This window comes from Thermobia domestica, chromosome 1, assembly GCF_964235325.1.
Source record: "Thermobia domestica chromosome 1, izTheDome1.hap1.1, whole genome shotgun sequence".
NCBI lineage: Eukaryota > Metazoa > Arthropoda > Insecta > Zygentoma > Lepismatidae > Thermobia > Thermobia domestica.
In genome coordinates, this window is record NC_137454.1 from 75,980,874 (window position 1) to 75,995,873 (window position 15,000).

General features: G+C 35.3%; 1 protein-coding gene across 2 annotated transcripts in view; it reads left to right on the forward strand.

Moving 5' to 3' along the window:
- Nucleotides 1-15,000, forward strand: part of CYLD (ubiquitin carboxyl-terminal hydrolase CYLD) — a 120,559-nt gene that overhangs the window by 87,868 nt on the left and 17,691 nt on the right. For both annotated transcript variants that reach the window (XM_081759655.1, XM_081759664.1), the window contains 5 exons: nt 1,607-1,803; nt 3,131-3,266; nt 5,252-5,935; nt 10,687-10,907; nt 13,193-13,346. In XM_081759655.1, coding sequence (XP_081615781.1) covers nt 1,607-1,803; nt 3,131-3,266; nt 5,252-5,935; nt 10,687-10,907; nt 13,193-13,346 — 1,392 coding nt within the window. The remainder of the gene's footprint in view (nt 1-1,606; nt 1,804-3,130; nt 3,267-5,251; nt 5,936-10,686; nt 10,908-13,192; nt 13,347-15,000) is intronic.

Sequence of the window (15,000 nt, forward strand, 5' to 3'; positions counted from 1 at the left end):
TGTGCACCAGAGATTAACGCTCTACCATTGAGCCACCCTGGTCCCCTACAATGATAGAGCGCTCAATTCTGGGGCAAGGAGTCCCTCGTTCGATCCCAGATCATGGAAGTTTGTGGTGGATAACATCGAGTCCGTCAGTTTCATCGAGGTCCCCCGTTGTCTCCTACGCTTTCATTCCACGAATTATTTTGCGATAATTAGCTCTCATTTAACATGCGTCTCGATTAATCTAAAAGGCATAATCGGAAACATTAAGTACTACGGTTCGTTTCAGTTCTTCCACCGAGAGTGTATTCTGTACTGAGACAAAGTAAATCAGTGAAACACGTCTCAGTCTCTTCTTTCGAATTCTAAATGTTTTTTTTCTAATTTGAACGATATACAATGACTCATTCGTTCATATTTTGTACTTAATTGTATATTTTTCTCATTTAGGTTTTGATAAAATATCCCAAGAATTCTCGAGTTTTTTTGAGGGTCACACTTGCACCGCCCCTGCACCACATCCAGTTGTGCATTTATGGAATCTATGACTGAAAATATTGGACATTTTCTTTTGCCCGATTTGATCCGACATGTTCTCTACTTATGGCTGCTTTTTCATTCTTTTCGCAAATTTTCGGCTAGTCATAGCGTCGAAATCATCCCCCAGACTTCTTATAGTATAAGGAAGAGAGAGAGAATATATGGATTCTTCGATTATTCGTTATTCAGATAACGAATAATTTCTCTAATATTGAATAAACGACCATTACAACATTTTCTGGTATAAACTTGATTTCCGTGGTACTTTGGTTAATGTGACTTGTAGAAAGACACACATTATAGTGTTAAATTCTGTTTATCCAGTATTTAAAAAAAATGTAGCTAGTATATTCTCATTTGACAGTGAACAGCTTTCTCGAAACTTTTTTTTCCACTTTTACCAGCAATCAAACCATTGTGATGAGAGCACAGAAAAGAGCAAAATGAGAAGCGGGCTAACTGCTCAAAATTAAATTTTATGAATTTTAAATTGAATTGTGAGTTTACGAATTTTGGAGACAGAAGATTACTCTGATTTTTTTTCTTTAGTTTAACGTTTTTTTCAGTACCGGATTATATTATGAAACCTGAACCTACATTTTAATGTGGGATCTAAACCACCTACCAGGGATTGAACCGGATCTCTCGCACGATGAGTAAAAATACTATTCACTCAATCAGGAGCAACTCCAATCAAAATATTGAGAATAAAATCAAAGTAGTTTTCATCTATAATGTAATAATTATCTGAAAATCCCTTGTACTTATTATATACTATTTTCACCAGTTATTATTGGATCGAAGAGATACAACTATGCTCTTTCGATCTTTCATAGTTTTTTGGTTTTTGTATTTTATGGTATTTATGCTGTATTGCTTGAGTCATATAGTCTTATCATGTCATGAATTATTGACTCGGAGAGAAGATCTCTTCGTAAATGAGGGTAGCATGTAGCTTATAAATTACATATTCCTTTGACGGATATCTGATAGTTCTTTTTCTTTCCTTAACATTGTGCAGCACTCAACATGTTATGGTTAAATTCTAATATGGACTCCTTTTCTCCAACAATATTTCCAGATGGAAACCAAAATAATGAGTTGGTGGATCGTACGTCAGAAAACTATAAGAAGCCATCCGCTCCCCCTCCACCATTGAAATTGGGGGACAGAGTAGTATGGCTTAGTGATCAGGGACCTGAGTTCGGAGTTGTTCGCTGGCTTGGTCATCTGCCAGGCCATACACCACCTGATGAATGGATAGCAGGGGTAGAGTTTGTAAGTAATTACTTATTCTCTTGAACATTGATTTTCTACCGAAATTGCAGTTAAACTTTCATTTTTGTAAGGAAATTTGAATCATTTGTGTTAGTAACATACTAAAGGATTCAGTGACATATATATTTTCTATGTACAGTAACAAATAATAGGGACGAAGTAACTGGCGTTACATGCAAGTGCCGTCGTAACATTCTCCTGAAATAAACGAAAAATAAAGCGAGTATTATGATATCTATTTACACACACACTTAATTTTCAGAAATGTATCCGGAAATTACAGGAAATTTATGTGAGAAAGGATTATATTTCAGCGTCGATGTGGACTACAGATTTACTATGGTGAATTGTAGACAAGCAGGTTTTGTTTGTGATTCCATATTTCATGTCCATAAAACTATGTTTGTCCATTCAGTGGAACGAAATTGATGAGAAAATAGGATGCCACTAAGGCTTGAACAGGTGGTAAATTTACTTTCAATTGCTGCGATTGACGATTTTCATTAATATATTAGGTTGGAACAATTGAAATGCCCATCTTTATGTCTTATGTAATGAAAACTAATGGACGGGCCGAGATCACATGTACATCATAAATTACATAGCCCTATATGTTCAGAAAACAGGCTGAGGTGCCCAGTCAGTCAAAAGACAGTGTTATTTGACAGGGTCGTGTAAAAGTGCACCATGGAGTACACAAAATTGCAAGTGATTTTCATTTACGAGTTTAAATTAGGACATTCTGCACGTCTAGCTGCGAAAAACATCAACAGTGCTTTGGGCAAGGAATTGTGGATGAAGACACCATATCCCCATTGATTTTCTGAAATTTCGCACCAGTGGCATAACATCGAAAATCAAACAGCATGTTCTGATGTGCAACTCAGGAAGCTGTGGAAGCGCACCCTCGGAAAAATATTCGTGCAATTGCAGGCGACTTGGACTTATACCGTGTTATTGTCGTCCAGCGGTTCCACAATCGTATGAATCATCGCGTGGAAATGTGCATTTCTCTAATTGTACATAAAAACAAGGAAAGTGGCTGCAGCTGGAGACTAGTTTGACTAACATATATTGTTGTTTTTATTGGCTTTTGAAACTGATACACGTCAGTCGTACATTTCGATTACACCGACCTAATAATATTGTTCCAAGTAGTTGAAGTAACTACAAAACTAAGACTTTCATTTCATTTACTACAGATATATAAATATTCCGTTTTGTATAATTTATTTTTAGAAGATGAAGAAATAATCTGTTGTTGAGTTTGTTTATCTTGCTTCTTACGTATTGTTGTTAATATTTCGTATGCTCTTTGTTTGTTCAGGATAACCCCGTAGGATCAGGATGTGGGATGTATAAGAAACAGCAACTGTTCGAAGCAAAGAAAAAGCATGCATCATTTATTCCTTTGTTGGGGCTTGTGAAAGCTGACGATTTTTTTGAAAAACATTCCACACCAGGTAGGAAGAAAACATTTGTGTTGTAGACTTTTTACTCTTACTTCAGAAGCAGAGAAATTGAATCTGTTGAGTTAATTATATAATAATGATTAAAGGCCTGACTTATTTCCATAGGGTTTAACTTGTGAAATTTTGATGTATACTTTAATTCTTGCCTGGTTTTCTGTTACGTACTTCGATGTAACAGGAATATAAATCTATTCTAGATTACTTCAGAGTTGGGTTTGTAATATCTTATATATTTTTCCGACATTATCATCGTACTGAATCGAGTGACTTAAGTAATCATTTCATTCTTACTTTCAAAAATCATGATTTTATGTAAATTACTAAGAGCTGAATGCAATCACATTTGATCATTTGTTACAAAATTATTGTCAGATATAGTAATACAAGGGGTAATCAGAAAGTAAGGTTACGAAGCCTGCAGTGAAACGGGTATACATATATTATTTCATATAACCAATACAGCTAACAGATAATACATACATTAGGTTATTTATCTATATAGTCTCCATATCGGTTGAGGCACTTGTCACATCGTGGGATGAGTTTGAAGATTCCCTCTTGGTAAAAATCCTGTCCTTGCGTGTTCATCCACGTTGTTACGAAGTGTTTCACCTCCTCGTCTGAAGCAATGCGACGGCCTCATAGGTGCTCCTTCAACTGCAAGAACAGGTGAAAGTCGCTTGAAGCGAGGTCCGGACTGTAGGGAGGGTGGTTTATGATGTCCCAGTAAAACTGCTTCAACAGCGTGGTAATTTTTCTGGGCTCCTCGTCGGCGACGTTTTCTCTACCAGGCGAAACTTTCGATACTATTCTGCAACATGGTAACGAGACATTACAGTGTCTCCGTAAATCTCTACCAGCTTCCGGTGAATTTCAGCCGCAGTTACATGTTTTACCTACAAAAATCGAATAACTGAGCGAATTTCTTCGCGACACAAGTTTTCCAAACGAGTTACCTTTTGTGTTTACCTACAACTAGCACCGTAGTGGCGGGTGGCTGAAATTCTGGGCAGTTGCCAAATCCATGTATTAAAATTACCGCACACTCCTCATTCCTTTATAACAGACGAAACTCCAGAAATATCGGCCTTTTGTAACCTTAGTTTCTGATATTCCCTCGTAATATACATTTTATTAAGGGGTAGTCAGTTCTGCAAGCAATTATATAATCTTGCGTGCAAATAAATTGAATTCTTATTTTCTTTTTAAAATCCACTTACATATGTAAAATAATAATAATCTTGCTAAATTTGTCTAGAGCATGTTGATGAACGGGTTTTTACAATATAACCAACTGTTCATTAAAAATAGCACAGAGGTGTATGACACTAATGGGGCGTTTACACTTAGTCGATTTGCGTTCGATTCAGTTGAATTGACGCCACTTTCAACTTAATCGACCGTGTAAACGGGACTTCAACTTAATCGCTTGTTGATCGAAGGCGACTAATCGCTGGCAACTGAATTGAAAGACGTTCTATTTTCTGTGATTGAAATAATTGAACACATCCATCGATCTGATTCGGCCTAGTTGCTTCGATTTAGTGGCAAATGCAGTGAGTCGATTTAGTCGTGCGACTAAATCGACCAAGTGTAAACGCCCCATAAGAGAGAAAAAAAATGTATTAATAACTGGTTTTACTCATTTTATGTGCTTAGTTTAAATAGTGTGTTACAGTTTTAGTCATTTGGTCGAATATATTTTCAGTGGATTACGATAAAGTACTTCATAAATAAACGAATATTTACATGTTACTAGTATATGTAAGATTGTATGTATTGGCTTTTTTCTGTGAAAATTCTATAAAAAAAATAGACAGAGAATTTTTCTAAAAATTATTTTGTGTGTTTACTTCGAAGTTGTGCGTTGGAAAATAATTACTTTAGGTAGATGTCTTCGATATCCTCGCGAAATTTATGGTAATACAAATTGAACCCATCCCTTTAAATTAATACTGTTTTTCTTCTTGTTACAGTGTCTGCAAAGGAAAAGACTAAGGACTTGAGGTTAATTGAAGACTTTAATAGCTTACCGAAGTTATCTCAGTTTAATAATTTACCAAGTCCTTCTTCGCATGGATCAAGGCATCCGGAGTCACCAACATGGAATAATTTGTTAGAACTAGATCTGACAGAGAACACAGCTAAAGTGACTAAAACTAGAAATATCGGTAGTGTGACACCAAGAACAGAAGAAAACAAAATTCTAAAAGATAATCAATGTAATCACTCCTCATTGCACCACAAGTTGGAGTGTCATCAGCGACAGGGCAAAGATGAGACGGCGAAACCAAGTGTTACTTCCAATAAACATTCATATCCTGAATTAAAAGACTTTTATCAAACAGAGAACATTCCAGATTCCAGTATGTTTGATGATAGAGTTTCCAAGCAGAGAATAACTGAGTTAAAAGTGAGACCATCTCTGAATCAGGAGGTGCAAAATAATTGTGCAGAAGATACTGAAGTGCTTTGGCAGAACAGTGAAAAAAATAAGGACAAAATTAACAAAGAGGAAGCGAAACGGAAAACGAAAGGTGTAGGACCTAATGGGAAACCCGTGAAACTAAATAATATGCAAATTAATAGTGATAGTAACCAATTTTCTGAAATTACCGATGGCTTTTTGAATCCAAGTAATGAACAAAGTAAGAAGAATGGTAAGTACTTAATATATACTTTTTGGATTGATGAGGCGTTTACATCAATCTGTTTTGAAAGATAAGGAACAATTTTTGAAGAAAATAAAGAAAATTAAGTATAGGACTATGTCATGCGTAGTTTCTAAATACAAAGAATTTACTTACACGTGGCTGAAGTCTTTCCTTAAGTCAAGTGTGCTAGTTAGAACAATTTATCTTCAAATACCAATCATCGTTACAAACATAAGGTCGTGTGTACTACATAGAACTACTTAGTTTCAATTCATCGTATTTTAACTTTTTTAAGAGCTCAATTCTAAGATACAAAGATACATTTTCTTGGTTAAATTGTTAGCGTTCTCGCCTTTAATACAAGAGAACTTGGTTTGATTACCGGTGATAGCGCATGTATTTTGTATTCCTTGGTAAATTGTAGGTTCAAATCTCAAACATTCTGATTCGTAAAGGATACGTGGAGCTCCAAACAAACATCTTAGAAAGTTGCAAAATATACTCAAGTAAGTTCCTTCAAAATATTGACGTGTACATCCATTAGTGTGCCGCCATGGTAGGTAAGTCCATGACGTGTAATTATATTGGAATTTGAGATGTTCCCCGGTATTTAATTTCGCACATTTTACACGAGATTAGAAATGTTTTAGGTAATATTGAATAAAAGAGTTGTAGCTTGAAATATTTTATCAGAAGAGAGTAGTTGAGTATAGAATTTAGAAGCCACATTAAATTGCGATGATCTATTACTCAAATGGAATATGCTATAAAGAAACCTAATCAATTTCGTAAGTTAATCTGATAATGAACCTGTACTGCTTAATACATTGATTTCACGATCAATATTCGTGTAACTATGATTATGCTAATTCAGAATAGTGCTTTAAAAAAAAAAAAAAAAAAAAAAAAAAAAAAAAAAAAAAAAAAACTTTTAATAAAGACGAAATAATTTATAAATTTAGTGAGTAGAGCTCCTATGTAATTGATGAGTACCGCATGGATCTTAATGTATGTATATGGTCTCGTGTTCGATTCTTGATAATATTATAATTCGGTGTGGACTTAGTCAGTATCGTGAGGTAATGGAGTTAAGGATCAGCGGTCTGTGGGCGAAGACGACCCGACATGATGTGCTGAACACCTATCATCCTGTTGAATGGTTGCCATCTGGCCGCCGAGAGCTTTTTGTAGGCTGAAAAGGTCTTGATTAATATTATAATCCATTAATATATATTCTTTAGGAACGAGCACATTCGTAAGTATTTGTAACTGAAAATTAGAAAACACACGAAAATACACGTAATTATCAGTGGTTTGAGATAAAAATAGCATTACATGGGGGGAGAGTGAAGTTCAAGCTTGATCATCCTCCTACACTTGCTACTGCCCATATGTGTACTATATAGCTTGTCGTGAATGAGGAAGTGAAATAGCGAGCGAGAGTGGAGTGAACTGTATCCTGGCGTATTAGACTTCCACGCACTACACTGTTTTTTCCCATGTTAAAAATACGCATGAGGAATCTTAAAATAGCCCAGCTGACTGGGCTGAGCGTGCGTCACGTGTCGAAGCGAGAGAAACATGAAGGTACTGTTAACCAACTTAACGAAAGTTTTGCGAGTTTAAATATATATTCTGTATTCCGAAGCAGGAAAGTGAAAATGACAAGAATTTCGTGATTGATGATAATCTCTGATGGGTCAGATGATGTGACGAAATCGAATTTTGTAGTATTTACGATCGATACTGTGGATTTTTGTTGTTGCAATGTTGAGTTGAAAGTGCAACTGAGAGCAACAAAAATATGTGTAAACAGAAAAAACATTAACATCTACGCAGTACACATATGCATACTGTGTTATGGTGAAAATATCGCGGAGTGGTAAACGAGAGGACATACTAGATGCAACAAAATGTGTGCTATGATTAATAATATACCCCTGTGCATCCTAGAACGTAGCAGTTGGAATAACTCTGTGGATTTGTACCACGATCGTGATGATGATGATGATGATGATGACTTATCAGAGGATCTTAATTTTGAAGATTTGCCAGACTTCGAGGGTGGGTCAAGAGCAACTGTATGTGAAGGTGCATGACTTCCTTTTTACCCCTATCTGTGCAGCTTTATTTTAACTGGTGTGTGAAATTGTCCGTGAGTATTCGTGTACATATGATGCGTCATCATGTACTGTATAACCCCATATATTTCTTTTACTTAGTATTAGTTTTGTGTACTTGGCCTTCTCTCTTTGAGATGCAGTTATCATGACTAGTGAATTCCTCTCCTAAAAGTGAGTCTGGGTGATTCCTTGAAACATTTTTACTCATTTTGTATACAAATTTCATACGTATTTAACATAATATGATGGTGCATCTGTGACTGCACTTTTTCTCTTTTATCATCTAACTTTTCTTCTTCAGTACGTTAGTGAATTTTCGGAGTAACTTTGTAGGTAGCATTGTGTATGTGATATAATATTTAGAACACAGAAATCTTGTATTTGCTTATTTTCACAACATATATGGAAGTATTAATTAACTCTTTCTGCTGTGCATAATATTCATGGGTACCTGCGAGGGAGATTGATTTGGAGTTCAAGTCTCTTTTCACCACGTAGCTTAGCTGTATAAGACCGGACGTATAGCTTAACGTGGGGTCCAAAGCACATGAGCTCTCACCGGAAATCAAACATGGTCGTAAAATTCTCAGATAAGCGCCATTGTTCAGATTTATTGACTATATTTATCATATAGGTACGTAATGCCTATGTAGTGCTAAAATTGTAGCAAATTTATTACACGAAAATTCTTCGAAATTGATTTTTATTTTTCGTATTTAAACAGTACTCATGCATATATAATGCTAGAAAATAATATACCCACCCAAATATATTCTTTTGTCATTATCTTCGAAATAAAATAAGTTACATGGAAGAATTCTTTTTTTATTTGGTTGGTTGACAGTTGTTTTCAGCCCCAAGGCTATATGAGACTAAATCTACTGTTCAGAATGGGATTTGTACCAGTATTTGGTCTCGTATGTGAGAACTATCTCCAACCGGGAATTGAACCCTGTATCACGCTTTAGTCACTCTACCCGAAGAGACCCAGTTTTCTTTTGAGGTAGGGAAAACAAAACAAAACAAAACAAAAAAAAAAGAAAAAATCTTGTGCTTTACTACACGCTTTCCAGTTGATTGTTGCTTTCGGAGGTTAACAGAAGAACGTGTATGGATTGGTATATTATTTTGCAGGTTATCAGAAGCAGCTACTGCTGGAAGAAATACTTATTTAGTAAGTTATTGAAATTATTATTTTAATACAGGGTTAATTTATTCAAGCAATTGAAGCAGTCTTAGGGACTATACTAGAAAAAGACGTCTGTTAGAACCCTACAGTGATAGATTTGAGCACATAATCACTTATATCATTCATAAAGTAATATTGATTATTTTTATTAATTTATGAAGGATATATTAAAGAACCCACCAATAAAAACAAAATATCAATATATAGTGGTAATATAATTACTTTATTGCTTTGTACATTTTAGTGTAAATATGAATCTTCAAATTTTTGCTAAGATGATGTATCCATAATTTGTCTACACTTCGACTTATTTTCTATTGTATTTATTTATTTATTTATTTATTTATTTATTTATTTATTATTTTGATAGCTCGAAAAGCGAGCGGGAAGGTCGTAATGGTTGAAAGAGTGGGAAGTCTGACTTGAACAATTTATGTGACATCGGCAGTGTTCGTTATCGTAGCTAGGGTAGGAATGCTGGAATACAGTTTCATAACATACAACCTCCGCACAGTTAGGAAAAACACGGAAGTTTAAATCAAGAAATATGTTAATGCAAGAGTACGAAATAAATTGGACATTGAAATAAGGATGAAAAATAACAAGTTACAAATACTATTAAAATAATAATTTCAGATCTTAGTAGTGTTATATCATAAGTAATTAATGGAGGGAGTTGCATAATTCGGAAATTCACGATGTGTACTACAGGGTGGCCCAAAAGTAGGTATACACCCCTGCATTGATCAAGTATAACATTCTAGTTGATGGGTTTATTTGCTTCGACTCTTCCGAGCTTAAGATGTGAGTAAAAACAAACTGAGAACAAATAATAAAGAAACTAAGTGTACCTGATGGATAACAATAAGAAATGCAATGAGCTGCTCGGCACAGTACTGTATACCTACCTTTGAGCCACCTCGAGGCGTCTAAGATGAGTAAGAGTCTCTGGAATTGAAAATAGGCGCATGTACATGAGATCTAATTGGAAATCTCGTGGGACAGATTAATTTGGGTAAACCAAAATTTCTAGACAATATAAAGTAACACAGAGAGATGGGCAATAATAATAACCCTAGTTATGTGAGCGTAAGGTAAGATCCTGTGCCGACTTTTCGTTTCTCTAGTTGGTTTCTGGACTTCTCTAATCCATCAAGTGAGTGACTTGAGTTTGTATCTAAGTTTGAAAATTGCGGAGAAATGATCATAATAGTCGATTCGTAGTCTACTTGGGATCAGAATTCTCTGATAGCCTTATTAAAAAGTAGCGTTTTAAATCTTGTGTGTAATGAGCGATTTTCCGAGGTTCGTTTTGCACTTGCTGAAAGTTTGATTATGTTTATGATCGTTTCTCTGATTCTAATCATTCATTGGCATTGCATTTTGAATTGATAAGTGTTTATTGTTAAGTTTTCAGTATTGATGTCTTTTTCTTTTAAATATAGATTTGAGGGATCCAAATACCCGAAGTCCATCTTTGAGTAGCGGGGGAAGTAGTTACTACGATACACCAGAACCAGGGGATGGACCACCAGAACCTACAGACTTAGGGATGGGATCAGTGGTAGAAGTTCTAGTCAATGGTGTGCCACAGTACGGAGTAATACGTTGGATTGGAACGTTTCCAGAAGATAAGAAAAGTCGGAAAGTTGCTGGGATAGAAATGGTAAATATTAGTTTTGTAATAATTACCGATAATATGTAGTACTGTATTTGTTCCATAAGTGTTATTTTTATTCTTTATACACATCTAGATTTTTTTAATATACAACAGATCTACGTAGATTAAGAGTAGGCCTCTTTTCAATCAGAAGTTTCGCGGATCGAATCTCGCATGAAGGATTTTTTTTTTCCTCAGATTCAGCAGACAAATACTAGATTCCACATATGAGACCTGGTTAACTGCTTTTGATTATTATTATTATTTCATTGAAATACTTTCGAAAGTTGTATATTTACGTATGATATGTACAGGGGCATTGGAAATTGCAAACTTATTAAGACTGTATATTTCTTTTTTGAACTATTTTTAAATTAGGATCTGTTAAAGTAAAGTGTGCTTGTACTCAAGTGGATAGTATACGAGGGCTATTTTTTCAACTCACGGTTACCCAGTAGAAGAGAACCACCTGTGATAACGTAACGGAGATAAAGGAAATTTGTTAATTGGGATGTCGTCCACTACCAACCTGCTGATTGAGCCGGTCAGACATTGGGGGAAGAAGGGGTGGGAAAATGTCTAATGCAATGGAAGTGTCCGCCAAGTGTGGACTACGTTGTGCAATTTGCTTTTGCCAGGCGGACGAGCATAATACGGCTTTATTTCATCGTCGAATATGGAAGGTTTACTATGAGAACTTAATGAATGGTACCTGTATACGCGATTAATACAAAAAGTCGCATCGGCATAAATAAAACGGCGGAAGTTCGTTACGATACAGTTATTTGAGCGCGTGAGTCACGTGGTTCGTAAAAGACGTAGATTCTCGATTTCTGAAATTTCTAAGTCCGCCCTCTGTGAATTGAAGCTGTGGTTGAGAGGATAGCAGTTTCATAATCATAAGATGCAGAAAACCAGAGAGAATGAGTGGCCCAGTGATCAGGCAGGAAATTTCTTTGCAGTGGACGTAAGAAAACTCGTGCTAAGCTATGATGCGTGCCTTAATCGCAATGTAGAGATGTACCAGAGGGTGAACCTTTGGTTTATGTCAAATGAAGTTTCTGTATTCAGGTTTGTTTCGTATTCCATCGGAGGCTGAAAAATAGCCCTCATATATATGTCACGAAGTTGTCTGAAGTTGTGTGGGATTTATTAAATATGATTACTACGGAACGTGTTTTCCTTGAAATTCTTGTTTGTTGTTTAGATTGATTATAAAAATACTCATTTCATTTCACTTGGAGATGTTATATGTTGAATTATTACAGAACTACTATTTTAAGGAATGTGGTTTGGTGTAGCGTTGTCGCCAACAGTCTCGCCTTTGGTGCGAGCGGTGCTGGGTTCGATTCCCGCTGGTAAACTTTTTAGGCCAGCCATGTTGAGTGGTTTTCTTGAGTTTTCCTTATTCATGCCAGGCAAATGGTGGTGCCTACCATAATGGTGTTAGGCTGCATCCTTCCTTCCCCATTTCTTATACGCAACGGACTAACATGGCTATAGATGCCGACAGCCCAGAAATCTAATTTCTAATCTTGTTTTAAGGAGTGTAATTACAACTTTAATTCACCTGTATTAACTGACAGATTGGTTGACACGAAGCCTTGTAACCTCATCTCAGTTTCTTGTAGTTTCTTATTTCTTTCAATTTCATCTATTATCGAATTGCTTAATAACAAGTTTTATTTTGTAATTGGTTGGTAAATGATTTATATAAGCAAGATGTAATGGTTCGTAGAGATTATCGCTTTTTTAATATCAGGTATAGTGAGACTGAAGACACAGTTCCATTCAATAGAAATTTCCGTTGGCTGCTTTTCCGTTTTGATAAGAAGTATTTGATAAGTACTATCAAGTGGCGAGATAACTTATCTATTCTTTTACATGAGAATATTGACGTTTTTTTTAGTGTGATTGCGAAGTGGATATGTTGTTTGCTTGTTCACGGCGCATGAGAAATTACTGTATGCTCAAAAAATCATTATTTCGTTTGTAACTGTGTATCCGCTGTATGAGTTAAAATACTGATTTTGTTCCTTGGCGTATATATTTTCATTTGTAATGTTCGTGTAAGTATAAGATTATATCGAGAATTTAGCTATTAAGATATAAAAAGATACTTAACCACATTATAGCAAAAACTGTGATTTGTATGTGGAGCCTGAAAGAAAGAACTATACAATTACAGATAGTGGTATTTGTAGGTACTTACTTTTAGTTATCAAACCTCAAGAGAAATGTTATTTATATCATGTATGGGTCTTTACTAACTTAATTTAATTCTTTCGTAGGAAGAGGAATTAATCGGATGCACCGACGGAAGCTTTAATGGTCGGCGATATTTTCAATGTGCTCCAAAGAAAGCTCTTTTTGTTAGTTTGAATCAGTGCCAGAAAGATGGAAGATTCATGGAAGCACAGAACCTACATGATTCCAAAGTGAAGAGTAAGTAAATACACTCGAATAACTTTAAACCCAATATATGCCAAATTTTTATGCATGGAATAAAGACGGGTAGCTTTAACTTCGCTGAATTTTGATGTAGCTTTCAGATAAGATACGCGTTACTTCATTGTTATCGCACATACTAAATAATAATAATACGAATAATAATCATAATAAACTCACGTTTAAAAAGCATGTAAATATACAACTTAGAATTCCCTTGTATATTTATCACAATTTGGAATTCTCTTATATATTTATCACAATTTGGAGTTCTCTTGTATAATTACACTTTTAAAAGATGTTTCGCTATTTTTTCTTCAGTAGGCAGCTCATGATTAGAATCTGTAATTTACTTTAAAACAGCAATCCTTTTAATTTATTTGTGAAATTACTGACAAGCGAGGTCGTTGTTGAGAATCTTTGTTCTTTTTTAGAAATAACGCTAAGTAAAAGGCTAATAGTCACCGCAAGACACAAACCATACACTAGGAACTATTAGCCTTTTACTTACGTTATTTCTAATTATTATCACCGCTCGCAGTATAGTAATAATGGTTCTTTTTTATTTAGCCAAAATTGTAGTAAGTTTCACTTCATTGATCCTAGGATGAAAATTATTGTGTTATAAAACTACATGAAATAATTAATATATTTCCTGCAACAGGGTCAACAGGGTGATCCTGCAGGACCGATGCTATTTAGTTTAGCAATTCACCCAATAATTAGTACGTTACGTTCAAAACTAAATGTTTTTTATCTTGATGATGGTACTTTAGGTGGATCACCACAGACAGTCATACACGACTTAAATGTTTTACTCATGGAATCAAGTAAGATAGGACTACAAATAAATCCATTAAAATGTGAGCTATTTTTTACGTCGGGAACACCAGATCCCATCATTGAAGCTCAATTTCAAGCTGTGCTACCTGGAATACGAACAATATTAACTAATGAGATATCATTATTGGGAGCACCACTACACGAAGATGGATATGATAATTGTTTGGAGGATCATCTAAATAGTTTTAAAACAATAACCGAGAGGTTGAAAAAAGTACCAGCACATATAGCCTTTTTCCTTTTAAAAAATTGTTTAGGTATTCCTAAATTGACTTATTTTTTACGTACCGTTCCAACATGGTTCAGGCCAACTAAAATTTTTCAACTAGATGACATTTTGAAAAAGTGTCTGCAATCAATACTTAATTATAAGTTAAATGAAACTCAATGGGCACAAGCAAGCTTACCCATTCGTTTAGGAGGTTTAGGGGTACGGAAAGTTTCAGATTTGAGTCTCCCTGCATTCTTGTCTTCTTCTTATGGGGTGTTGTCGCTCGTCTCCAAAGTTCTTAATATTCCAGTTGACGAAGTGAAGATTCCTCATCTGACAGAGGCATTAGAAATATGGAGAGGCATTTACAACACAGTTCCGGTTGTAAAGGAGTCGCAAAGAAAATGGGATGAAATTGTAATCAACGAGATAGCTGAAAACGAGGTAGTTTCGCAAAATGACATTGATTCAGCTCGCCTCAAAGCACTACGTCAAAAAGAGTCTGGAGCATGGTTGCAAGCCACACCCTCTAAAAACATCGGAACATTTTTAGAAACAAATATTTTTCAAATATGTGTAGCTTTACGCCTAGGACTT